Raw genomic sequence first — 23,389 nt, 5'->3', positions numbered from 1 at the left:
TTTTTTTTTCTTTTTTTTTCTTTTTTTTTCTTTTTTTTTCTTTTTTTTTCTTTTTTTTTCTTTTTTTTCTTTTTTTTCTTTTTTTCTTTTTTTTCTTTTTTCTTTTTTTTCTTTTTCTTTTTTTTTTTTTCTTTTTTTTTTTTTTTTTCTTTTTTTTTTTTTTCTTTTTTTTTTTTTTCTTTTTTTTTTTCTTTTTTTTTCTGTGAAAGAAACAAGAAATAATACGCATACGGTCATACTCGTTAGCACACGCAGGCGAACCCATTTCGAATTCGCAACTTAAGCGCACGTAGGCTCGGTCAGTACTAAGATGAGGGATCTCTTGGGAACCCCGAGTGCTGTATGCAATTTACTACTAACAGTTTTTATCAAAAACATCACATTCTCTAGTGTTTATTAATAACACATATATGTATATATATAAAAAAACAGATCAAAGAAAAGAAAATGGAAACAATTCGACCTGGAAAAAATATCAAAAAATTAACCAAATTTTTATTATTGCAAGGAAAAGTAAAAATCTCAAAAAAAGCTTTAGTTTTTTTAACTAAATTCTGTATTCAGACAATTCAACTGATAATAAAAAAAACCAAGATTCCATGCGAAAACACGCGTCGAGATGCTCGAAAAAAAAAATTGACTCAGCTTCTAACCTACCAAACAATTTTAGATAAATATACAGAAGAAATTAAAGAAGAAAAAAGAAAAATTCAAATAGAAAAAAAAAGAATGAAAAATATAATTTTTTGTAAAAAAACCTTATCGATATAAAATAAATAGATTAATCTACTTCTTCAATTTTCGGACCAGCTTCTGGTTCATTTTCTCCCGAGCGAGTTGAAAAATTACCTGCGTTGTCAGAAGGATTCCCAGCTTGATACATTTTAGTAATCACAGGATCTGCTATCGATCTAAGTTCTTTTTCTTTTTCCTCGAAATCTTCTTTTTCTGCTTTTTCGGAAGTTTCTATAAAAGTAACTATATCTTTAACTTTTGCTTCTATCAAATCTCTATCAGTTTCGGAAATCTTATTTTTAACTTTTTCATCCCTTATTGTAGATCTGATGTTATAAGCATAGTTTTCTAAGTTGTTTTTAGCCTCAATTCTTTGTCTTGTTTTCTCGTCTTCGGTTTTATACTTTTCAGCCTCTTCCACCATTCTTTCGATATCTTCTTTGCTTAATCGGCCTTTATCGTTTGTAATTGTAATTTTATTAGATTTTCCGGTCGATTTATCAGAAGCAGAAACGTTTAGTATTCCATTTGCATCAATATCAAACGTGACTTCAATCTGAGGCACCCCACGTGGAGCAGGGGGTATTCCAGTAAGTTCAAATTTACCAAGCAAATTATTATCTTTAGTTCTAGAACGTTCTCCTTCAAAAACTTGTATCAACACACCAGGCTGATTATCCGCGTAAGTAGAAAAAACTTGAGTTTTTTTGGTTGGAATTGTTGTATTACGCTTAATCAATACCGTCATTACCCCTCCTGCGGTTTCTAATCCTAGCGAAAGAGGAGCTACATCGAGCAATAACAAATCTTGCATTTTTTCAGAAGTGTCACCTGACAATATGGCAGCTTGAACTGCTGCTCCGTATGCAACAGCTTCGTCTGGATTTATATTCTTACACAACTCTTTTCCGTTAAAATAGTCTATCAACAGCTGCTGAACTTTAGGAATTCGAGTAGAACCTCCTACCAAAACAACATCATCAATTTCAGATTTTGCAATTTTAGCATCTCTAAGAACTTTTTCTACAGGATCCAACGTTCCCCTGAACAAATCCATGCAAAGTTCTTCGAATTTTGCTCTGGTTATATTAGAATAGAAATCGATCCCATCTACAAGAGAGTCTATTTCCACAGTTGTCTGTGTTGCAGACGACAATGTTCTCTTTGCGCGCTCACATGCAGTTCTCAAACGACGTAAAGAACGAGCATTAGAAGTAACATCTTTCTTGAATTTACGTTTGAATTCAGAAACAAAAAAATTCACAAGCCTACTGTCAAAATCTTCCCCGCCTAAATGAGTATCTCCTGCCGTAGCTTTTACTTCAAATATACCTTCTTCAATCGTCAAAAGAGAGACATCGAACGTACCTCCTCCTAGATCAAAAATAAGAACGTTTCTCTCTGCTTTAGATCCAGCTGTTTTTTTGTCTAAACCATACGCAATTGCAGCTGCCGTGGGCTCGTTGATAATTCTCAATACATTCAATCCTGTGATTGCCCCTGCATCTTTGGTTGCCTGCCTTTGTGAATCGTTAAAATAAGCTGGAACCGTAATAACAGCGTTCTTGATTTCCTTTCCTAAAAAAGATTCGGCTATTTCTTTCATTTTCATCAAAACCATAGCTGATATTTCTTCGGGTGCGAAAATTTTAGTTTCGTTTTTGAAAGAAACTTCAATTGCAGGTTTATCACCATCCTTGCAGATGACTTTAAAAGGAAAATGTTTAACATCTTCTTGAACAGCAGGATCTTGGAATCTTCTCCCAATTAATCTCTTTGCATCAAATACAGTATTATGAGGATTCATTGCAACTTGGTTCTTTGCTGCGTCTCCTATTAATCGTTCAGTTTCGGTAAAAGCAACGTACGAAGGGGTGGTTCTATTTCCTTGGTCATTTGCTATTATTTCAACTCTATCATGTTGCCAAACTCCAACACAAGAATAGGTGGTACCCAAATCTATTCCAACTGCTAAATTTTCCATTTGTAATATTATGGTACAAGATTTAATCAATCTTAAAAATTAAAAGAACATTCTAGATGCAGCTTATTTATATGGAATTATTCTTACATATTTTCCGATATCGCCCTGATTAATTATCACAATATGATTTTTAGAGATAACTTGAACTTGTGAAAAATTTTTCACTATTTCTCCAAATCCTAGCAAAAGATTATTTTCATTAAACACTAACACTCCATCGTTACTGCTCAATTGTCTAGTAATACTTGATAATTGAAATTTTTTTAAATGTTTTCCTTTTATAAAAGAATTTTCCTCAAAATTTTTAATAATCACGAAATTAAAATTAGAAAGACTGTTTAAGAAATTCAAGGCAGTTACGAAAAAATAAAAACAGTCAAATCTGTTAAAATTTCCTATACAAGTTCCTAGTGACATAAGATTTTTTTTATAAAATAAAACTCCTCGACACATTACTGTGTTTCGGACAAAAAATACTTTTCTTTTTATAATTCTAAAAGAAAAAAAAATTTTTATGCAATTTTTTACAAACATAAAAAAAAAATTCTTTTGAAATTTTACAATTTTTGTAAATAAAATTCTCATTTCATCTTTTTTTAAAACTCTCATACGAAAAAAGATTTTATTTAACAATAAAAAAAGAAGCTTCAAATAAATAAATAAAAATTACTTAAATAAAAATTACTTACAATGGATAAAATTGGTATAGAATTTTCTTATATGTCTGCCACAGAAAACATAAGCCAGTGTAGTACGAGTATTTCAAATCATTTTTTGTACTCCAATTTAACAAACAAATTTTGCCAAGGAGGTTTACTAGATGATAAACTCGGATGTCATCAAAAATTTCTCTGTAAAATTTGTGAAAAAAGCATAAAAGAATGTACAGGACATTTTGGCTACATTAAATTATATTTGCCTGTATTTAATATAGGTTACCTAAAATCTGTTCAAACTTTATTACAAATAGTTTGTAAAAGCTGTTCTCGGGTTTTAGTTAAATCCAAAAAAACAAAAACAAATATTTTGAATATTTCGAAAGAAATTGGAAGTGGAAAAGAATACAATTTCATAAAACACATTATCAAAATTGTTCAAAATATAAAAACCAACACAAATTGCGTGCATTGTAACTCAAAAAATGGGATTGTTAAAAAATTAGGGAATTTCAATTTTATACACGACGTAACTTTTTGGCAAAGCTTTGAAAATAAAAAAAAAAAACCAAATTTAATAATTTTAAATCCGTTAAAAGCTTTTCGCATCTTTCAAAAAATAGGTACAAATGATTTAAATCTTATAGGCATGGAACAGATCAATTCTCGCCCTGAAAATTTGATATTAACTTATATAACAGTTCCTCCTTTAACAATTCGTCCTAGTATTTCCGTAACAGAAACTATTACTAACGAAGATGATTTAACACTGAAATTATCAGATATACAGTATTTCAATCTTCAAATAAAGCAAATTTTATTAACGGGAGTAAATGTAAAAATGTTAGTAGAAAATTGGAATATGTTGCAAATCGAAATTAGTCGGTACATGAATTCGGAAATTTTTTTAACTGAAACTAATAATAAGATACACAAAGGATTGTATCAGAGACTAAAAGGAAAAAAAGGACGTTTCCGAGGAAATCTAGGAGGAAAAAGAGTCGATTTTTGTGCAAGAACAGTAATATCACCTGACCCGAATTTATATTTAAATTACGTAGGAATCCCTTTACAGATTGCATTAAAGTTGACTCTTCCAGAAAAAGTGAATAAACTTAATTTTGAAAGATTACAAAGAAGTGTTTACCGGGGATGTTATAAATATCCAGGAGCCAATTTTATATTAAATACAGAAGGAAATAAAATTTGTATACAAGAAAGAAATGTTTTTTTGAAAAAAATAACAATAAAAGAGAATTTTAGAATCGAAAGGCATATTAAGGATAATGATACAATTCTATTCAATCGCCAGCCTTCTCTCCATAGAGTGTCAATCATGTCACACCGAATAAAAATTGTACCTAACAAAACATTTAAATTGAATAGTTGTAGCTGCAAACCTTATAACGCGGATTTCGATGGAGACGAAATGAATATCCACGTACCTCAAACACAAAAAGCAAGGTCCGAATCAATGGTATTAATGAATTTAGCTTTAAATACAATTACACCTCGAAACGGTGAATTACAGATTTCCCCGACACAAGATTTGCTATCATTATCGTTTTTAATGACTTCTAGAAACCAATTTTTTTCACTAGAAACATTTTCAAATTTTTATATATCAAAAGACAAAAAAAATTTTCCAGTTCCTTCTATAATCAAACCTGTACAATTATGGACAGGTAAACAAGTTTTTTTTTCAATTTTGTGTATAAATCATGATTTAAGTGATGAGAAGAAAAACAGATTTTATCAGCCTGATATAAACGTGTTTCAAAATACAGAAAAAACATATTCTTTAAACAAACAACAATGTTCTCCTTTTGTTTGTCCGCATGACGGATGGGTTGTCTTTAAAAAAAAAGAATTGATAAGCGGTAGAATAGGAAAACAGTCCATAGGACCGAATAACTCGTTTTCTTTTTTGTATACTCTAGCTAATTTACACTCTTTTTGTTCAATCATCAATTCGATATCAAAATATAGTTATATAGCATTAAAATCAATATCTGAATACGGGTTCTCGATCGGAATCGATGATGTTATTCCTAATTACAAATTATCCCAAAAAAAAAAAAATATAATTAGACATAGCTATGGATTATGTCAATTTATCAAAAGAATTTCTGTAAAAGAAAATTTTCATTACAAAATTTATAAAATCTTAAGTACAGTAAGAGATACATTAGGAAAATCATTTTTAGAAGCGCAATCGTTCAAAAATAATTTTAGCGTTAACATGGTGACAAGTGGTTCTAAAGGCTCGATGGTTAATTTAGCCCAAATGATTTCATGCGTAGGGCAACAATCTATAAAAAACAATTATATTCATTATAGTACGTTCAATAGAATCCTGGTCAGTTCAAAATATAACTATTTAAAATTTACTCCAGAAGACGATGGATTTATAGTTTACAGTTTTCAAGAAGGATTAACTAACAAAAATTTTTTTTTACATACCATGGCCGGTAGAGAAGGGTTGATTGATACTGCCATAAAAACTGCTCAAACTGGATACATACAAAGAAGGTTAATTAAATTTTTAGAAGACATCGTTTGTTCTTATGATTTTTCTACAAGAACAGCAGACGGTAGATTGATCCGATTTAAACTAGGGGAAACTAATTTTGAACCAATGAAGAATATTTGGTTTTTTAGTTTAAATTGCACTCAGCTTATAAATTTAGATAAAATCAGTTCAACTACTTTTTCGATGTTAAGTTTTTTTGAAATAGATTCATTGTCCAAAGCGTTTGATTTTTTTGATACGGAAAATATCTTATATCTCAATAATTTTCGCAATTTTTTTTTCACATTTTATACCAAATATTTTATAATATATAATGGTTATTTTACAAAAGTGGATTTAATTTTTCGAAAAATTTCTAAAATTTTTTTATCATGTCTAACAGATCCCGGATCACCAGTAGGTGCTGAAGCCGGACAAAGTATAGGAGAGCCAAGTACGCAATTAACATTACAAACATTTCATTCAGCAGGAATTTCTGACACTAATATTACGTTAGGAACATGTAGAATCAATGAAATATTAAACGCATCTAAAACTATAAATTTTCCGACGACAAAAATTCAATTAACTACATCAATAAAAAAACACATTTTAGGAATAAAAAAACTATTAAAAGGATTTTCCTTGAAAAATATATGCGAAGTTATCAAAATTACATTAAAAGCAAACAAGCTAAAATGCGATATTAAGCTAAATTTAAATGAATTTTTATTCATATGTAAACTTATCGAGTTAAACGAAATAAAAAAAAAAATTAAGAATTACCAGATAAAATCAAAATTCGTTATGAAAAAAACGAAAAATAAGCTTAAGATTTTTTTCTATAATTCTTCTTTCACTTGCAAATTTACACATTTTAAGCTAATGAAATTGATTAATTTTTGTAAAAATCATCTTGTTGATTTACCGCTTAACAAATCTCTTACGCCTGATAAAAGACTTATTAGTCAGTACAAAAAAAATCCTGAATTTATTTTAAAAGGATCAAATTTAATGAGCTTAGCTAATTTTTCTTTTGTTAACCAGAAAACAATTTATTCAAATCACATATTTGATACTGTTAAAACATTAGGCATAGAAGCAGCTCGGTCTGTAATTGTTATAGAATTAGAAATAATTTTCGAGGCTTACGGAATAAAAATAAACAAAAAACATTTGAGTTTGTTATCAGATCTAATGACTTTTCAAGGAGAAATTTTGGGGATCACGCGATATGGATTAGCTAAAATAAAATCTAATACACTTGTTTTAGCTAGCTTTGAAAAAACTGTCGAAAATTTATTTACATCAGCAATAAAGATTTCCAAAGACCAAGTTTGTGGAGTATCTGAAAACATAATATTAGGCAAAGAGATTCCAATAGGCACAGGACTGGTTTCTCTTCAGTACGACCAGTGAAGTCTAAGTACATTCAAACAAGAAGAATCATACAGAAATCATTGAGTTAAAAAAACAGTTAAGAAAAAACTTTTTTATCCTGTAACCGAAAAAAGTGGCTTTTAATTTTTTCCCAACGCAGCATATATTTGGTTTTGTTTTACTGGTTATTGTTTCATTTTTTAAAAAAACAATTAGAATATGATATATAAGTTCATGAATCGATGATAATTTTATCTTTTCAGAAAACAGTTTCTTATTTTTTTTATATTGTCGTGAATCCGTAACTACAAGCTCAGAATCACTCTGGCTTAGATTATCTTGGTTTATTCGAAATAAATGCAACCCGGTTATATCGTAGCCTGCAAGCATTATACTAATGCCAAAAGGTCTGGTTCCTCGGTAAATGGTATTTGTGTGAAAAAATTTCGAAACAAAACGAGCCAAACTGAAAACTGGCATAGGTGTATTATTGATAAATTCGTATTCTTTCAGTTCATTTTTTAATAACTCACATATAATTTTACTGTCTCCGATGATTCCTGAAACTCCAATTATTATATTCGAACTCAAAAAAAAAATTTTATCAACCGGTGTTATTTTATATTCTCTTTTTTTATCTACAAAAGAAAACACCGCATGATTAACAGACTTTACACAAATCAAAACCTCGCCTTTTATACACGCACTATTCGAATATTCAATTTGCAATAGTTTCCCTTCTGGTGAATATAGCGTTACATCCGAATCATATTGGCTCCTAAACATAATATAACTTTTCTTACACTAACAGTAAAAAAAAAAACCACATATCTGATTATTTAAAATATTTATAAAAAAATAAAGTTCCGTTAACACTTCCTGTGATAAACAGATATTTTTTTTTCGAACAAATGTTTACATCAAAAGCCTTTAAACAGAAAAAATTCTCCATTGATTGCAAATGATTCCAATTTAAGCTCATATTATATACATTAAAAAAAAAATGTGTTTAAAATTTAAAAAAAAAGTTTTTTGGGATGAAAGAAAATTTGCCTTAATAAAAAAAACAACTCCATCTTCTCCTATGAAAAATAGATATTTTGATTTTTTTATAATTACCCATGTGCTACCTTGATTTCCGAGCTCAACGTGACAAAGTTTATTCGAAATTATATTCCAATGCAGTAGAAATCCGTTTTCAACTCCTAACCAAAGCACACCGGTCTCCGTATCAGACAAATTTATAGAAATATCTGTTATTCTTCTTTTTGGAAAAGAAATTTCTGTAATAGAATTATTTGGCATATTCAAATCCCATATTTTAACAAAACCATCATAACCGGCTGCAATGACAAATCTTGCTTTTTTAAAAGAATTGTCATAAGGAAATATTTTTACAGTACTTGTTGGTATTTTTTGAATTAAGTTGTATAAAATATGAATCACCGATAAACCAAAGTAAAAGTTATATATTATAATGTTACCATGTATATCTCCACTAACAATATCAAACTCGTCGGTATTTATTTTCCACTGATATATATTTACTAATGGAATAAAACACAGTCCTTTTGACAAGGAAACGAATTGCGGGTGTAAAAACGGCAAATTAATGAAAAAAAGGACAGAACCGTAACAGACGATTAATATAGGTATATTCTTTGAATTTTTATACCATTTTATATCCCAAATTTCTCCCATAAATGAAATATATATTAACCCTTTTTTTTTACTATTTTTTATAAAATCGCATTCCCATATTTCGAAAAAATCTCCGGAATGAACCTTAGATCCAAAAAACAACACTTTAGTAGTTATAACCAATAAATTTTTTTTTGCGTAATCATTTAAACATAAGATATTCCATATACTCTGAAAATCTTGAAGAAGAAAAACATTTTTACTTCGAACGTTACTAACTTGATAAAATCTGTGTATATTTTGAAAAAATAAGTATTTGTTGAAAATATTAGAAAATGTATTACTAATTTCTATACAATCTTGAAAATTATATTCTGAAAAACGAATAAACACGGACATTTTGTTAAAATATTTAAATATTTTTTCTTCTACTCTTGTGACCCACGAAAACAACAATGTATTGTTTACAAAAAAAAGCTTTAAATATTTTTAAGTTTAAAAAGTTAACTTTTAAAAAAATTCACACCACGTTAAAATATAAAAAATATATGTTTTTTTTCCTAATAGCTTACATGAAGCAACTAGTTTCGTTTTTCAAAAAAAAAAAAAAAAATAAGTTTTTTGCCTAGAAATTATTCTATAATCAGTTCATCTACACGCCAGTCTTCGTATTTTCCGTTCGGAAGATATCTTCTTATTGTAATAGGTATTTTTCTTTCTACCAATTCTTTCGCAGCTAGTTCCAGTACATCTGTTTCTGAGTTAGTTTTGATTGTCAAAGGAGCCCCCATACTTAGTTGTAAAGCTCTGGCTCCTAATATTCTTGCTTTTTCAAACTTTGTTAAATAAGGCAATGTTGTTCTAAATTGTAACCACAGAGGCTTTTCCGTACTAGATCTTTTTTTATAAAAGGAAAAATTTTTATCTTTCATAAATTTTTTCTTGTAATTTAATTCTTCGTTTAAAACATGCTTATTTAAAATTTCAATTTCACTAATACTACTGAATGAACTGCTTTTTTGCATATTTAGATCCAAATCATATGTAAGTATTTTTTTATGTTTTTATATTATACATCTTCTGTATGTTATATATCTACCTGAATTTTCGCTAGGTCTAATGATTCTGACAATTTGGTTCTTCTGGATACCGAAATATCGTGAAATAGGATCTTTTTTCTGAATTTTTGGTAACTGAGTTTCTTTTATGTAATATCTTTTAAAAAGACATTTAGATTCTTCTAAAGAAAGAATTTCGTGTTTCGGTACCAAAGTATGATGTGTTATATTTATAATGAGTTCCGATTCATTGAAATATTCGATCTTATCACCACTCGAGTTTATAGTATCAATCGCTTGTTTAGCATGAGAAGTTAGTTTAGCATGTAAAACAATAACTAAATTAGATAATTGATCCTGTTTCATTCTTTCGCAGTATTTACGGATCAGTTTTACACCAATCATAGTTCCACTTTTTTCTTTTTCTATAAACACAACCAGTATTTTTTTATCCAATGAATTCCAAAGAGGACGTTTAATTTCCATTTTTTCTCTGACAACTTTATAATTTTTAACATATTTAAACTCAAAATCAATCCTGGACATATTTAAATCATCTTTAGAATTAAAAACTAAATAATTACGATCTTTAAGCAATTGTAAAACCGTTCTTCTTATTCTAAATAAATTGAAAACTTCGTTATTTTCTTTATCCATTATATATACTTAAGCTTTATATTATAAATACAAAAACTCTTTACGAAACATGCACACCCTCCCCTTAACTTTATTCGTGCAAAAAATATTATATTGTTTTTTCCATAAATTTTGTTTTTCACCAAAAGAAAAAAATACGATTATAAAATATTTTTATCAGTCGAGAAAAAATTGAAAAATTTTTAAAATTACAGCTCAGAAAAAAATGATATATAGTTTGGATACAATTTACAATCACAAAGAGGAACAAAACGTATTCCAAGATAAAAATAAACAGGACAAATCACGAAACACATCGGTTATAATTCAATAAAAATAATTTAACTATTATTAAAATTTAAGAAATTTTGATTTTTACTAAAATTAAAAATGCATATAATCGAAGTCAAATTATTCAATTTCAAATCATATCGGCATTATATTTTTAAAAAACATTTGTCGCCTGGAATAAACGTTTTTACTGGTTATAATGGTTCAGGAAAAACCAGTTTATTAGAAGCAATCGGAGTTATTTTTATAAACCAAAAATTCCGCGAAAAAAAAAATACCCTGTTCAAATCTCGATTTTTATTTTGCAAAGAAGAGTCTTGTATGATTGAAATCTCTTTCGATAATTCAGACAGAATTTTTCCAATTTTAACTGATAAAATTACAATTAAGAGACTGTTTAATTTTTCTACCGATAAAATTTTTTTTGGTCAATGTTTTTTTTCTCCTTATCAGTTTTTCGAATTCTTAAATCTGAAAAAAATTTATTTAGATGATTTGGTTTTTGAAATTGAACAAAATATAATAACAAAGTTTAAACAAGCTGATCGTAAAAATCGACTAAGCATTTTTTTTAATAAAACTGGGTTATATTTATTCAATATAATTCAAGAAAAAAACATTAAATATTTATCTAAACTCAATTTATATAAAAAAAAAATTTTAAATTTTGTTAAAAAAATCAAAAAAGATAAATTAAATTGCCTAAAAAAGCTAAATATTTATAAAAAATACAAAAATTATCTCGATGGACTAAAAATTTTAAAATATACAAAAACTCACGCGAATTATCAAATTTTAAAAAAAAAAATTGTAAACACAGCATATCGGTATGAAAATTCCCGAAAAATAATTGGTATAATATATAAAAGAATGTTATTTCTTATAGAAAAAAAGAATTATACCAATTTAAAAAAATTATCTAGTAGCTACACTACATTCTTTTCCAGTAAATACATTTTCAGTCATTGTATCTTTATTAAAAAATACAATTTGTTATTCGAATTCGAGTCAGTATTTTATACACTAAACTACGTGTGTATTTCTTTTTTATATAATTATCTAAGTATTTTATTGCAAAAAAAAAACATCGTTATTAAACACAAACTTTTTTATCAACATGAAAAGGAAGCCTTTTTGTTGCGAATTTTGCTTATAAAAAATATAAACATTTTTAAAAAAATAATAATAAAACACAAGTACATTGAAAAAATGATAAATTTAAAAATAAATTTTTTTTTAACAAAGTCTAGATTTTTTTGCTTAAAAAATGAAATTTTCATAGAAAAAGAAACAATATTAGCAAATATTTTCAACTTAGAAACTTATCTGGAAGATGGATTTAATTTAAAATCTCTAAAAAATATCAGAAAATTACTTTTTAATGCAAAGAATAAAAATTTTAAACTATATGGATTATTGATAGACTTATTTAATGTTCATAAATATTTTTACATATCAATAGAAAACATCCTAAAGAAATTTCTTACTTCGATAGTCGTCAAAAACAAAAAAGATGTTGTTGCTATAGTCAAAAACATAAAATATAAAATAAATGATAGTATAGATTTCATTTTTTTAGAAAAAAATTTTAAAAAAAAAAAAAATTACGAAAAACCGATTTCAAATAAAAAAATATCAATTTCAAAATTAATTTTTTGTCAATATAAATTTATATCACTATTTGAAATATTATTAAAAAACATGTTTTTGATAAGAAAAACCAAATATATAAATTCTTATTTTATGCAAATTAAAAGTTTGGTTGGTGTCGATTTAAATGGAAATATATTTTATTCAAATGGTTCTATAATAACCAGTCAATCGTATAGAAAACCTTCTTTAGAAATAACAAATTTACTTAAAAAAAATAGGTTTTTTTTGGCATGGATCGGTAAAATGGAAAAAAAGATTAAATACGTGCTTTTTTTCATCGATATTTATAAATTTAAGGTTAATTTTTTGATAATTTTTCTGGATAAAATTTTTGTATCAATTTTTCCTAAAAACAAAACTAATACAAAACAAAAAAGTTTAAATAGATTAAATATATTTTTTTTAGAAAAGTTTCAAAAGAAATATTTATCGGTTATTAATCTTCAAATCACATACACTCGCGTTTTTTTTTTAAAATATACTAATAAACAATTATTATTTATGTTGCAAATTAAAGTTTTTTTAAATTTTTTGGGTTTATGCCTAAATTTTTTAAGTGTGAAAATATTTTTTTTTAATTTATGCTACAATCAGTTTATAAAAAATAGTTTTGAAAAGATTTCAAAACTATTTAAAAAAAATTCAGTTTTTAAAAAAAAAAATATTTTATCATGTTCTTTTAGTAAAACACTTATAAGAGAAAAACATAATTCATATACTTTGAATTTTATTTATAAAAAAGTTTTAAAATATTTTTTTTTTAAATGTTCGGCTAACCTCGAATTATTTACAAAAAAAAAAAACGTTTATATTATAAGAAATGAATTATTATCATGCCATTTCAGATTAGAAAACAATATAAGCTCTGATCATATATTTTTCAAAATTGTAAAAAAAAATTTATATAATAAACTAATGAAAAAATATAAAAATTATTTGTTTTTAAAAAAGATTTTTTCCGGATTAATAGCTAAATTTAATCAGATCGAAAGCGATTTGTTTACTATAAACCAAACGTTTGATATTTTTAAAAAAAAAAAACAAGAAATGATTCAATGTCATTTTTTTAAAATTTCAAAAAATTTCCGTAAAACGTTTAAAAATTTTTACAACAAAAGCAGTGTAATTGTGTTAGAATATAAAAAAATTCGTTTACAACATTTACAAACAAAGTGTGAGTATAAAATTGCGATTGGAATTACAATAGCTGCTAAATTTAATGATTCTAACTTGTTTATTTTTTTAGAACACATGTCCAAAGGTCAGTCGGCTATCGTCGTGTTCTTTTTTTTCTTATCTATAAAGTCAATCAATTTAACTTTCATATACATTTTTGACGAGATTGAAACGAATTTAGATTTTTATAATATTTTGATTTTGTGTTACATAATCAAACAAATTTCTACATTTGGTATTCAAGTTTTAGTGTCAACATTTAGCCAACAATTTATAATAAACGGTGATAAGTGGTTTTACGTTGAAAATAAACACAACGGAAGTAATATTAGAATAATCCGCAAAAATTCAGCAGTTAATTATAAGTTGTAAATACAAAAAGAAAAAATATTTTAAGATATATTTCGTCTATAGTAAAATTTTTTTAGAAAAATCGGGAAAGCTATCGATCACGTCTCTGATGAAACTGTTGACTAGCATTTTATACGATGTTTCAAGAGAAATCCCTCTAGATTGAAGATAAAAGATTTGATTTTTATCTAAATCAGCAATCGTTGATCCGTGTGTGCATTTGACGTTATCGTTGTTAATTTCCAAAATTGGCATAATATCTACCTTAGATTTTTTGGACAATAAAAGAGATTTGCACAATTGACAAGCTTCGCTATTGAAGGCAGTGCCGTGGACTTGGATTTTACCTGAAAATATACCATGACCATTTTTTTCCACTAAATTTTTGTGTAACTGAGAAGAAACGCATTGAGGATAATTATGCGTTATTCTAGAGTGAAAATCTGTCATTCCTTCGTCGTTTACAATAGAAATACTTTTGATACAGATATCTGAGTTTACTCCATTCATATCGATTCCTACGTTGACTCTTGAAATAAAAGAATTCGAAGACGCTATCGAAAGATCAAAAGATACGTTTTTTTTTACATCTACGTAAAGTGAAAAAATTTGAGATGAAAGTTGATTATTTTTAGCTGTAACATAATATTTCATTACCGAATAATCTTTAAGGACTATATTAACATTTGTATTGTCAAAATAAGTTAATTTTGAAAAACTAAAATGATATTGAGAAATTTTAGAATTAGAATTTCTTCCACTTATTATTATTAATTTTTGGTTTAAATAAAATTTAGAGCAATAATCATTTTGTTGGAAAAAAAGATTGATTTCTTTTTCACAATTATAGTTTTCAGGTATTAAAAGCACTGATATTTGGCTTAAACACGCTGTATTTAAAGCTGAGAAAAAACCTCCAGTTACACTACTTTCTCCTTGATTCGATATGTCTAATAAATATTTTTTTTTTTCACTAGGCAATGCTTCGAATGATCCTAGATATAAATGTTTAGAAGACTGGTAATTGGTCGATGAAAAATTTTCTAAACAAAACCCGTTTAAAAAATGAATTTCAATCTGTTCTTTATCTGCAAAAAATTTCGGTGAATGAACTGTATTTTTTTGGCTATCAGTAAATAAATTCATGCCAAATAATCTGTCTAAAGGAACAAATTTATAAGATTCTTCGCGTTGAAAAGGAAATGGAGTTGTTTTTAGAAAGCTAATTCCAGCACGATTCAGATGTTTAAACAATTGATTCTCCGAATTTTTAAAAATTTGAATTGAATTTGTAAAAATTGGTTGTTCTCTTAGACCAGAATCCATGTAAATCGATTGTCTTATTGCATTTTTTCGTGTCGATGTAAATTGGTAAGCATATCTGGTTTCGGCATTTTTCGGTTTAAACGAAGATAAATCTCGTATTAAGCTGAAAAAAATCATTTTTAAATAATTTACAAAAAAAGCGCGAGATGGGAATTTTAACATAACCGCAGTTATTTCATGCAAAAAAAAGATTTTTTATAGATTTAAGATGTATAAATATACATCTTAAATCTATAAAAAATCTTTTTTTTGCATGAAATTCTCGAAAAAGTAAGAAATTTCATAAAACAAAATGTTAATATAAAAATTAAAAAAATATATTTATATGTCTTTTTAATTTTTATTCTAAATAATTCCGATAAATTCATAGACACAACATTTCTGCAAACTTTCTTATATAATTTGCACATTAAATGACATTTTTTTGCTTTGATAGAAAAATGTTGTTTATCGATAAACGTAAAGTTTAATTTTTTGTTTGGTTTAATTTTTATTAAAAATATATACAAGATAAATATCACATAAAACAATTGTTCGATTATACTTAAATAAACTAATAAAATCATAATCATATTCGTAGTATTAAAAATTTTATTAGTAAATGGTATATAAACTTATTGTCACATTATTTCAAAACAAAAAGAGCTTAGATGACCAGCAGAGAAAATCAGCGTATATTTGAAAAAATATATACACAGAATGATGTTAAAAAAAAAGATAACTTGATAAATGAAAAAAGGAACTTACAGAGAGAAGATTTTTTAATGGAAAAAAGAAAAGAAAAATTATTTTTAAAAACAAAAGAAACGCTTCTATCGGATTCCGAGCAGCATCCTTTTGATTTATTTAAATTAAAAGAAGATTTAACTTCAAGTGAAATTGAAACAAAAAAAAAAGCGTTGATAGGATTGAGAAAAATGCTTTCTGTCGAAAAAGATCCTCCTATACAACAAATTATAAATTTTAATCTGGTAAATACATTTATCGATATTTTAGAACACCATGATTCGGTAGATATCAAATTTGAAATAGTTTGGATTCTGACAAATATAGCATCTGGTACAAGTGAACAAACTTCAGTTATAGTCGAATCAGGTGCAATACCTATTCTCGCTGCGCTGATTCAGCATGAAAATGAAAATTTAAAAGAGCAAGCCATGTGGGCATTAGGAAATATAGCAGGAGATTCTCATAGACACCGAGATTTAGTCCTAAATAATCATGTTTTAGATATTATTCTAAAAGAAATCAGCCTTACGACACAAGTTTCTTTTTTAAGAATCGCGACATGGACTTTATCTAATTTTTGCAGGGGAAAACCGAGACCGAATTCTAAGTATATAAAGAATATCTTAATTGCATTAAAGAAAATTATATTTTCAGAAGATACCGAGATTTTAAGTGACGGTTGTTGGGCGTTATCTTATATATCAGAAGAAAAAGTCGAATTAATAACAGAATCAGGAATTCTTCAAAGAATTATAGAACTTTTGACACATAATGATTTCGAAGTACAGACTCCTGCTTTGAGAACAATTGGAAATATCGTAAGCGGCGATGATAATCAAACACAGTTAGTATTGAATTGTTCGATTTTACCTTGTTTACTGATTTTACTAAACTCTCCAAAAAAAACAATTAAAAAAGAAACTTGCTGGACCCTCTCTAATATCGCTGCAGGAAATTCACATCAAATTCAAGCGTTAATTGACAATCGATTTTTTCCGGTTTTAATACACATTTTAAAAAATGCCGATATTGATATAAAAAAAGAAGCAGCATGGAGTATCTGTAATGCTATTTTAGGCGGAAAAGAAATTCATGTAAGCTATTTAATTAAACAAGGTTGCTTGAAACCACTTTTAGATCTATTAGAATTTGCCGACGTACGTTTAATCAAAATAACGCTAGAATCTATTGAAACTATACTTAAAATAGGTAAAAATCAAAATTGTAATGAAAATAAGTTCATTACAATCATAGAACAAGCTGGAACTGTAGAAAAGCTAGAAATATTACAACACCATAAAAACAATACTATATATGAAAAATCTTTGGATATACTGGAAAAATATTTCGAGTGTCAAGAAAGTTTAAGCGAACACCCGAGTCATGAGCATGTAAATGATGTGCTAAATAATAAACAACAAATTCCTGATTGTTCTTTTGACTTCTCTTAATTTTTCATGCGTATAAAATATAAAAAGAGTAGATTTATAGCAATTTTCAGTTATTACAGATTCGCAACTGTATTCAATAAATTTTATTCAAAATGACAGATGAATTCGAAGAAGAAAACAGAAGAATACAAGAATGGAAATTAAAAAATGTTTTAAAAATATTAGAAGAAGCTAGAGGAAATGGAACCAGTATGATTTCTTTAATTATTTCACCTGGAGATCAAATTTCAAAAATCAGTAAAATGTTAAACGAAGAAATTTCAACTGCTTCTAATATCAAATCTCGCGTTAACAGACTTTCAGTTTTATCTGCGATTGTTTCTACGCAACAACGTTTAAAATTGTATACGAAAATTCCTGAAAACGGACTAGCTTTGTACTGTGGTACTATATTAGATTCTTCGAATAAAGAAAAAAAAATTACTTTTGATATAGAACCGATTGAACCTGTAAACACTTCTTTGTATTTATGTGATAATAAATTTCATACAAAAGCTCTAAGATCTCTGTTAAAAAATGAAGAAAAAACTGGATTTATAATCTTAGACGGAAAAGGATTATTACTAGGAACGCTATCTGGTCAAAGAAAAGAAGTACTATATAAATTATCAGTAGAATTACCCAAAAAACACGGAAGAGGAGGCCAATCTGCTCTCAGGTTTGCTCGATTGAGAATTGAAAAAAGACATATTTTTTTAAAAAAAGTTACAGAATTAGCGACTCAATATTTCATAAACGAACAGGGAAGAGTGAATATAAATAATTTAATTTTAGCTGGATCTGGTGAATTCAAAAATGAATTTAACAAATCGGAATTTTTAGATTTACGATTAAGGTCTAAGGTTCTTCAAACCGTAGATATAGGATATGGAGGAATCGCTGGATTCGATCAAGCTATTAATTTATGTTCTGATATCTTAAAAGATTCTAAATTTTTTAAAGAAAAAAAAACAATTCAAAGTTTTTTCGAAGAAATAGCGAAAAATTCAAACAAATATATATTTGGTTTTAGAGAAACTTTAAATGCATTGGAATCAGGCGCAATACAAAAATTGTTGTGTTGGGAAGATTTAAAAATATTAAGAATAATTGCATATGATGCTAAAGCCAAAAAGGAGTCAATTTTTTACATACAGGAAAATCACTTTGAAAAAAATTTTAAAGAAGAAAACTCTGCTGTTGAAATTAAAGAGAAAGAATATTTTTTAAGTTGGATTATAAATAATAGAAATTGTTTTGGAGCGACCGTTTTTTTGATAACAAATAAAACGCCAGAGGGATCTCAGTTTGTAAAAAGTTTCGGAGGTATCGGTGGAATATTAAGATACGAAAGCAAAAATACAAACAACTTACAAGTCTAGGTTTTTTATAAATCCATAAAAACCAAAAAAAATCGTACGTTTAGTCGGGGAATTGAACTCCGGTCTCTTGTGTGACAGACAAGCATACTTACCACTATACTAACCAAACTTACTTCCTAAAGGAAATTTGTTAAAATTCTCAACATAATAAAAATAATATTTATTTATTCATTTCTGTGTAAATTATTTGATTATTAACATAAAAAACAAATAACATTTTTACAATGGAACTTAATTCCGTAAAAAATAGATTTTCCAAGAAAAAGAAAGACTTATTTGGACATAACAAGGGATTTTGGGTCATAAAAAAAAATATTTCATTTATAACAAAAATTTCAAATATCCTTAAAAGTTCATTTGGCCCTTTGGGAATGGATAAAATTATAAATGAAAAAAACGGAAATATAATCATTACAAACGATGGAGCAACTATATTATCGTCAATGGATGTAAAAAATTCGGTAGAAAAAATGTTAGTTAATTTATCTAAATCGCAAGATGAAGAAATAGGCGATGGTACGACTGGAATTATTATAATGACTGCAAGTTTATTAAAACAAGCAGAAAAGTTAATAGAAAAAGGCATTCATCCCGTAAGAATAGTAGAAGGATTTGAATATGCATGTGATATCTGTTTGGGTCATTTGGAGAATATATCAGAACGTATGAGTAAAGATTATGATGTTTATACTTTTATGTTAGAAGCAGGAATAACATCAATGAATTCAAAAATTACGAAAAGATCCAAAAAAAAACTTTCTGAACTTTGCATAAAGTCTGTTTTTGCTGTTTGTGATGTAATCAGGAAAGACGTAAACTTGGATTTAATAAAATTCGAGAAAAGAGCAGGAGGGCATCTTGAACATACTATGTTAATAAATGGGATAATCATTGATAAAGAATTTTCACATACACAGATGCCCAAACAAATGAATGACGTTCGTTTGTGTATATTAACTTGTCCACTTGAACCTCCTAAACCTAAAACGAAGTACAAAATCGAAATAAAAAACGAAATACAATTTAACCAGCTTTATTCCTTTGAACAGAAATATTTTCATGATGCAATATTTCAAATAAAGTCTAGCGGAGCAAATCTTTTGCTATGTCAATGGGGATTCGATGACGAAGGAAATCATTTATTATTAAGGAACAAATTATCAGCAGTTCGATGGGTATCGGGTACCGAAATTGAATTACTAGCTGTTACTACTGGAGCACAAATAGTTCCCAGGTTTAACGAAATTACTAGCATTACATTAGGATATGCAAGTAAGATTAGGGAAAGTTCATTAGACAAACAAAATAGAATTTTGATAATCGAAAATTGCGCAAAGTCCAAAGTAATCACGGTGCTGATAAGAGGAAGCAGTGAATTTATAGTGGAAGAAATTAAAAGATCATTAAGAGATGGAATTTGTGTAATAAGAAATCTTATAAAAGATAATAGAATCGTATTCGGAGGAGGATCGGTAGAATTATCCTGTTCTTTGAAAATATACGAACAAGCTTATCAATCTTTTGGTTTAAAACATTGTATACTTAATAGTTTTTCAGAATCTCTTCGAGCAATACCCATGATATTAGCTGAAAACGCTGGCTATTCTCCGATTGAAACTTTATATCAAATAATGAATCGACAGATTGGTGAAAAAAATTTTCACCTAGGAATAGATTGCACGGGAAAAGTAGTAGGAAATATGAAAAAAAAAAAAGTATTTGAAACTCTGTTAGGAAAACAGCAGCAAATTCAAAATGCAGTGCAACTAGCTTGCGCGATTTTAAAAATTGATGATTTGATAAAATTAGAAAACGACAAATAAATATTAAAAAATCATAAGGTATTTTTTTTATTTGATGAAAAGAGAACACTACACAATCCAAATTGGTAAATTCGGATTACAAGTAGGCCATGAATACTGGAAAGAAATTTTTTCTGAATTAAATTCAAATTTCAAAAGATCTCACTGTCAAGATAAGTTCTCATTTTTCAAAGAATCTTCGTGCGGAAAAATTGTGCCTCGTGCAATTTTATTTGATTTGGAACCAAGAACTTTAAATAAGTTACAAAATAGTACATTTTCTAAATTCTATCCCAGTTTGAATATAGTATCAGACAATAGAAGCACGGGTGGTAATTGGGCCAATGGTTATATTGGTGCAGACAAAAACAAAGAAAATATAGAAAATGTCATTAGAAAAAATATCGAAGAATCTGATCAAATGCCTTTTTTTGATATTTTTCATTCTTTAGAAGGAGGAACAGGTTCCGGATCAGGATCTTACATATTAGAAATGATCAAAGATGAATTTTTAGGGAAGTTTGTTACCAGTTATCCTCTCATTCCTAATCAAAAAAAAATTTCAAATACTGTAATACAGCCTTATAATTCTATCCTATCAATTCGATGGTTAACTCTTTATGCAGATTCTGTAGTTTTTTTTGAGAATAGCTCAATAGAAAAAATAATTAGTTCACATAATAAAAATGTAAAACTACATATGTATCAAATTAATTCATTAATAGCAAAAATAATAACGACAATTAAAATGAGTGAAATATATCCTGAACTTTCTAAAAACAATATAGAGACTCTATTTAATACTCTCACGCCCGTCAACGGACTTCATTTTTTCACAGCGGCTGTTTCAAATTTCTCTACCAAGGGGAAAAAGGACCCCTTGCTAACAGATCAACGAGGATCGAGTTTTTCTATTTCAAATTGCACAATACCTATTTCATTCGAGGATGGAAAGTTAATATCTTCGTTTCATATATTAAATAGAAATCCTTTACAAAACAACATATATGAGCACTTGAAAAAAAGTTATAAAAAAAGCGAGATGAAATTTATAGAATGGGCACCACCTTCCATTCATTATACAAATTTATTTGATTTTTCTAAAAGAAAAAATTTTATAGAAATGTGTTTATATAATCATTCCTCATTGAAAAAAATATTTGAAAAAGTTCTAAGTGAATATGACTGTTTGAAAAAAAGAAATGCATTTTTAAACGATTATTTAAAAGAATTTAACTCTGAAAATACCTTCAATTTATTTCAAGATGCAAGAGAAACGGTATATTCTCTTATTAAAAATTATGCCGCGACTGACGCGACTTTTTTTCCTTAATATAATATATTTATTTACAAGATTATTTATTTCTTTATATAAAATTTTTTCTAATAAGTATGCTAAATCTCGTTCGTTTAACTACGCTTCAAGGACATTCTGCTTCGGTCTGGAAAACAACATGGTCTCTTCAAGGAGAGTTGTTAATTTCTTGCGGGGCTGATGGTTTAGTTTTGACATGGGGACCTTTTTTATGCAACAATTATCACAAAATAAATTCGAAATTGATGATTAATCTTTTACATTTTTCTAAATGGAAACTTTTGTGTAAATTTAATTTAATGTCGACGTGTAAAAGTTACAAAAATATCAACTGGTCACCAAACACCAACGAATGTTGCGTTGTGAATTTTTCGGGAATTTTTTACACGTGCCAGATTGTCTTTTTTAATAAAAAAAAACCAATTACTTTTAAAAAAAAAACATCTTGTTTTAATTCTTTATCTGAAATAAAAAATTGCAGATATTCTCCTAATGGAACTTTACTTTCTGTTGTTACTAGAAACAAAAGATTGTATGTATGGAAAAAAAATGATAAAGATATAATTGATTGTATTTTTATTGACAAAAATTGCAAAAGCGATATAAAATATTCAATATGGCATTTCAAACACAAATATCTGATAACAGCGGAATACGGGGGAACTGTGAATTTTTTTGTTAAATCCAAACACACTGTAGCTTTCAAAAATGCAATTATAATTTCTCCTTTTTGTGCAATTTTTAAAATAAGTTTTTCAAAAAACAGTAAAAATTTTCACACAAATACTAGCCAAGGAAACTTTTTGATCTTTTCAAAAAAAAAAAATAATAATAATATTATTTTTCTTTTTTCGAATACAACTAATTTTTTTTGTACCACTACATCAGAGTTTAATTCGTCTTTTTTATACACAGCTAGAGAAAATGCAAACATAGCGTTTAAGTATAAATTTTTCACTAAAAATAAATGTCCAATTTGTTTGTACACAGGAAGTTTTTTCTTTTTTAAATTCAAAATAGAATTTATGGTAAAAAATTTTAATTTAGAAAATACTAATTATTTAACATGGCATCCACTTGATGACAACATAGTAAGCTCGTGCGGTGACGATACTTTAATTTTTATTTGGTATTACGGTTTTTCTAGTTAATATTAATTAATTATGGAGGAAACTTTGCTGAGATTGGTAGGTGAAGCCAAACACACGTATCATTGGTACAATATTTTTTTTAGTATGATTTAACAATACGGATATCATTTTGACAACAATTTGATAAAAAAATAAAAGCAAGCATAGCCACGAAAAATTATAGTTTATAGTCATATTTGTT

General features: G+C 27.2%; 18 protein-coding genes and 2 non-coding genes across 20 annotated transcripts; 10 read left to right on the top strand and 10 right to left on the bottom strand.

Annotated features, from left to right (window-relative positions):
• Positions 1-225: 225 nt before the first annotated feature.
• rrn5 lies at positions 226-346 on the top strand. The gene has a single exon. It is a non-coding gene; the product is annotated as a 5S ribosomal RNA (ribosomal RNA).
• A 101-nt stretch (positions 347-447) lies between these two features.
• On the top strand, positions 448-771 carry CPARA_2gp327 (hypothetical protein; the record flags this gene model as incomplete). Its single annotated transcript, XM_003239835.1, has 1 exon — positions 448-771. The coding sequence occupies one exon, from the start codon at positions 448-450 to the stop codon at positions 769-771; it is 324 nt and encodes a 107-aa protein (XP_003239883.1).
• Positions 772-781: 10 nt separating this feature from the next.
• hsp70 (heat shock protein 70KD) lies at positions 782-2,719 on the bottom strand (the record flags this gene model as incomplete). Its single annotated transcript, XM_003239834.1, has 1 exon — positions 782-2,719. The coding sequence occupies one exon, from the start codon at positions 2,717-2,719 to the stop codon at positions 782-784; it is 1,938 nt and encodes a 645-aa protein (XP_003239882.1).
• Positions 2,720-2,782: 63 nt separating this feature from the next.
• Positions 2,783-3,328, bottom strand: nip7 (ribosome biogenesis protein; the record flags this gene model as incomplete). Its single annotated transcript, XM_003239833.1, has 1 exon — positions 2,783-3,328. One exon carries the CDS (start codon positions 3,326-3,328, stop codon positions 2,783-2,785), a length of 546 nt encoding a protein of 181 aa, XP_003239881.1.
• Positions 3,329-3,409: 81 nt separating this feature from the next.
• Positions 3,410-7,306, top strand: rpc1 (RNA polymerase III largest subunit; the record flags this gene model as incomplete). The annotated part of the gene is made up of 1 exon (XM_003239832.1): positions 3,410-7,306. The coding sequence occupies one exon, from the start codon at positions 3,410-3,412 to the stop codon at positions 7,304-7,306; it is 3,897 nt and encodes a 1,298-aa protein (XP_003239880.1).
• Positions 7,307-7,333: 27 nt separating this feature from the next.
• prsA6 (26s proteasome SU A6) lies at positions 7,334-8,053 on the bottom strand (the record flags this gene model as incomplete). Its single annotated transcript, XM_003239831.1, has 1 exon — positions 7,334-8,053. One exon carries the CDS (start codon positions 8,051-8,053, stop codon positions 7,334-7,336), a length of 720 nt encoding a protein of 239 aa, XP_003239879.1.
• A 192-nt stretch (positions 8,054-8,245) lies between these two features.
• Positions 8,246-9,307, bottom strand: CPARA_2gp322 (hypothetical protein; the record flags this gene model as incomplete). Its single annotated transcript, XM_003239830.1, has 1 exon — positions 8,246-9,307. The coding sequence occupies one exon, from the start codon at positions 9,305-9,307 to the stop codon at positions 8,246-8,248; it is 1,062 nt and encodes a 353-aa protein (XP_003239878.1).
• A 56-nt stretch (positions 9,308-9,363) lies between these two features.
• Positions 9,364-9,537, top strand: CPARA_2gp321 (hypothetical protein; the record flags this gene model as incomplete). Its single annotated transcript, XM_003239829.1, has 1 exon — positions 9,364-9,537. One exon carries the CDS (start codon positions 9,364-9,366, stop codon positions 9,535-9,537), a length of 174 nt encoding a protein of 57 aa, XP_003239877.1.
• A 3-nt stretch (positions 9,538-9,540) lies between these two features.
• rpabc6 (DNA-directed RNA polymerase I, II, and III 15kDa polypeptide) lies at positions 9,541-9,933 on the bottom strand (the record flags this gene model as incomplete). The annotated part of the gene is made up of 1 exon (XM_003239828.1): positions 9,541-9,933. The coding sequence occupies one exon, from the start codon at positions 9,931-9,933 to the stop codon at positions 9,541-9,543; it is 393 nt and encodes a 130-aa protein (XP_003239876.1).
• A 39-nt stretch (positions 9,934-9,972) lies between these two features.
• On the bottom strand, positions 9,973-10,623 carry rpabc5 (RNA polymerase I, II and III 24.3 kDa subunit; the record flags this gene model as incomplete). The annotated part of the gene is made up of 1 exon (XM_003239827.1): positions 9,973-10,623. One exon carries the CDS (start codon positions 10,621-10,623, stop codon positions 9,973-9,975), a length of 651 nt encoding a protein of 216 aa, XP_003239875.1.
• Positions 10,624-10,992: 369 nt separating this feature from the next.
• On the top strand, positions 10,993-14,094 carry smc3 (structural maintenance of chromosomes 3; the record flags this gene model as incomplete). Its single annotated transcript, XM_003239826.1, has 1 exon — positions 10,993-14,094. The coding sequence occupies one exon, from the start codon at positions 10,993-10,995 to the stop codon at positions 14,092-14,094; it is 3,102 nt and encodes a 1,033-aa protein (XP_003239874.1).
• Positions 14,095-14,130: 36 nt separating this feature from the next.
• On the bottom strand, positions 14,131-15,561 carry sufD (Fe-S cluster assembly protein SufD; the record flags this gene model as incomplete). Its single annotated transcript, XM_003239825.1, has 1 exon — positions 14,131-15,561. The coding sequence occupies one exon, from the start codon at positions 15,559-15,561 to the stop codon at positions 14,131-14,133; it is 1,431 nt and encodes a 476-aa protein (XP_003239873.1).
• Positions 15,562-15,602: 41 nt separating this feature from the next.
• CPARA_2gp316 (hypothetical protein) lies at positions 15,603-15,971 on the bottom strand (the record flags this gene model as incomplete). The annotated part of the gene is made up of 1 exon (XM_003239824.1): positions 15,603-15,971. The coding sequence occupies one exon, from the start codon at positions 15,969-15,971 to the stop codon at positions 15,603-15,605; it is 369 nt and encodes a 122-aa protein (XP_003239872.1).
• A 78-nt stretch (positions 15,972-16,049) lies between these two features.
• Positions 16,050-17,579, top strand: impA (importin alpha; the record flags this gene model as incomplete). The annotated part of the gene is made up of 1 exon (XM_003239823.1): positions 16,050-17,579. The coding sequence occupies one exon, from the start codon at positions 16,050-16,052 to the stop codon at positions 17,577-17,579; it is 1,530 nt and encodes a 509-aa protein (XP_003239871.1).
• Positions 17,580-17,671: 92 nt separating this feature from the next.
• On the top strand, positions 17,672-18,940 carry erf1 (eukaryotic release factor 1; the record flags this gene model as incomplete). Its single annotated transcript, XM_003239822.1, has 1 exon — positions 17,672-18,940. One exon carries the CDS (start codon positions 17,672-17,674, stop codon positions 18,938-18,940), a length of 1,269 nt encoding a protein of 422 aa, XP_003239870.1.
• Positions 18,941-18,977: 37 nt separating this feature from the next.
• On the bottom strand, positions 18,978-19,049 carry trnD. The gene has a single exon. It is a non-coding gene; the product is annotated as a tRNA-Asp (tRNA).
• A 115-nt stretch (positions 19,050-19,164) lies between these two features.
• tcpE (t-complex protein1, epsilon-SU) lies at positions 19,165-20,763 on the top strand (the record flags this gene model as incomplete). The annotated part of the gene is made up of 1 exon (XM_003239821.1): positions 19,165-20,763. The coding sequence occupies one exon, from the start codon at positions 19,165-19,167 to the stop codon at positions 20,761-20,763; it is 1,599 nt and encodes a 532-aa protein (XP_003239869.1).
• A 34-nt stretch (positions 20,764-20,797) lies between these two features.
• Positions 20,798-22,075, top strand: tubG (gamma-tubulin; the record flags this gene model as incomplete). The annotated part of the gene is made up of 1 exon (XM_003239820.1): positions 20,798-22,075. One exon carries the CDS (start codon positions 20,798-20,800, stop codon positions 22,073-22,075), a length of 1,278 nt encoding a protein of 425 aa, XP_003239868.1.
• A 59-nt stretch (positions 22,076-22,134) lies between these two features.
• On the top strand, positions 22,135-23,208 carry CPARA_2gp311 (hypothetical protein; the record flags this gene model as incomplete). The annotated part of the gene is made up of 1 exon (XM_003239819.1): positions 22,135-23,208. The coding sequence occupies one exon, from the start codon at positions 22,135-22,137 to the stop codon at positions 23,206-23,208; it is 1,074 nt and encodes a 357-aa protein (XP_003239867.1).
• A 6-nt stretch (positions 23,209-23,214) lies between these two features.
• Positions 23,215-23,382, bottom strand: CPARA_2gp310 (hypothetical protein; the record flags this gene model as incomplete). The annotated part of the gene is made up of 1 exon (XM_003239818.1): positions 23,215-23,382. The coding sequence occupies one exon, from the start codon at positions 23,380-23,382 to the stop codon at positions 23,215-23,217; it is 168 nt and encodes a 55-aa protein (XP_003239866.1).
• Positions 23,383-23,389: the final 7 nt, after the last annotated feature.

The sequence above is a fragment of the Cryptomonas paramecium genome, chromosome 2 (genome assembly GCF_000194455.1).
Source record: "Cryptomonas paramecium strain CCAP977/2A chromosome 2, complete sequence".
In the NCBI taxonomy this organism is placed as follows: Eukaryota; class Cryptophyceae; order Cryptomonadales; family Cryptomonadaceae; genus Cryptomonas; species Cryptomonas paramaecium.
The sequence above is the reverse complement of the archived record's forward strand: the minus strand, read 5'-3'. Positions and strand labels throughout refer to the sequence as shown.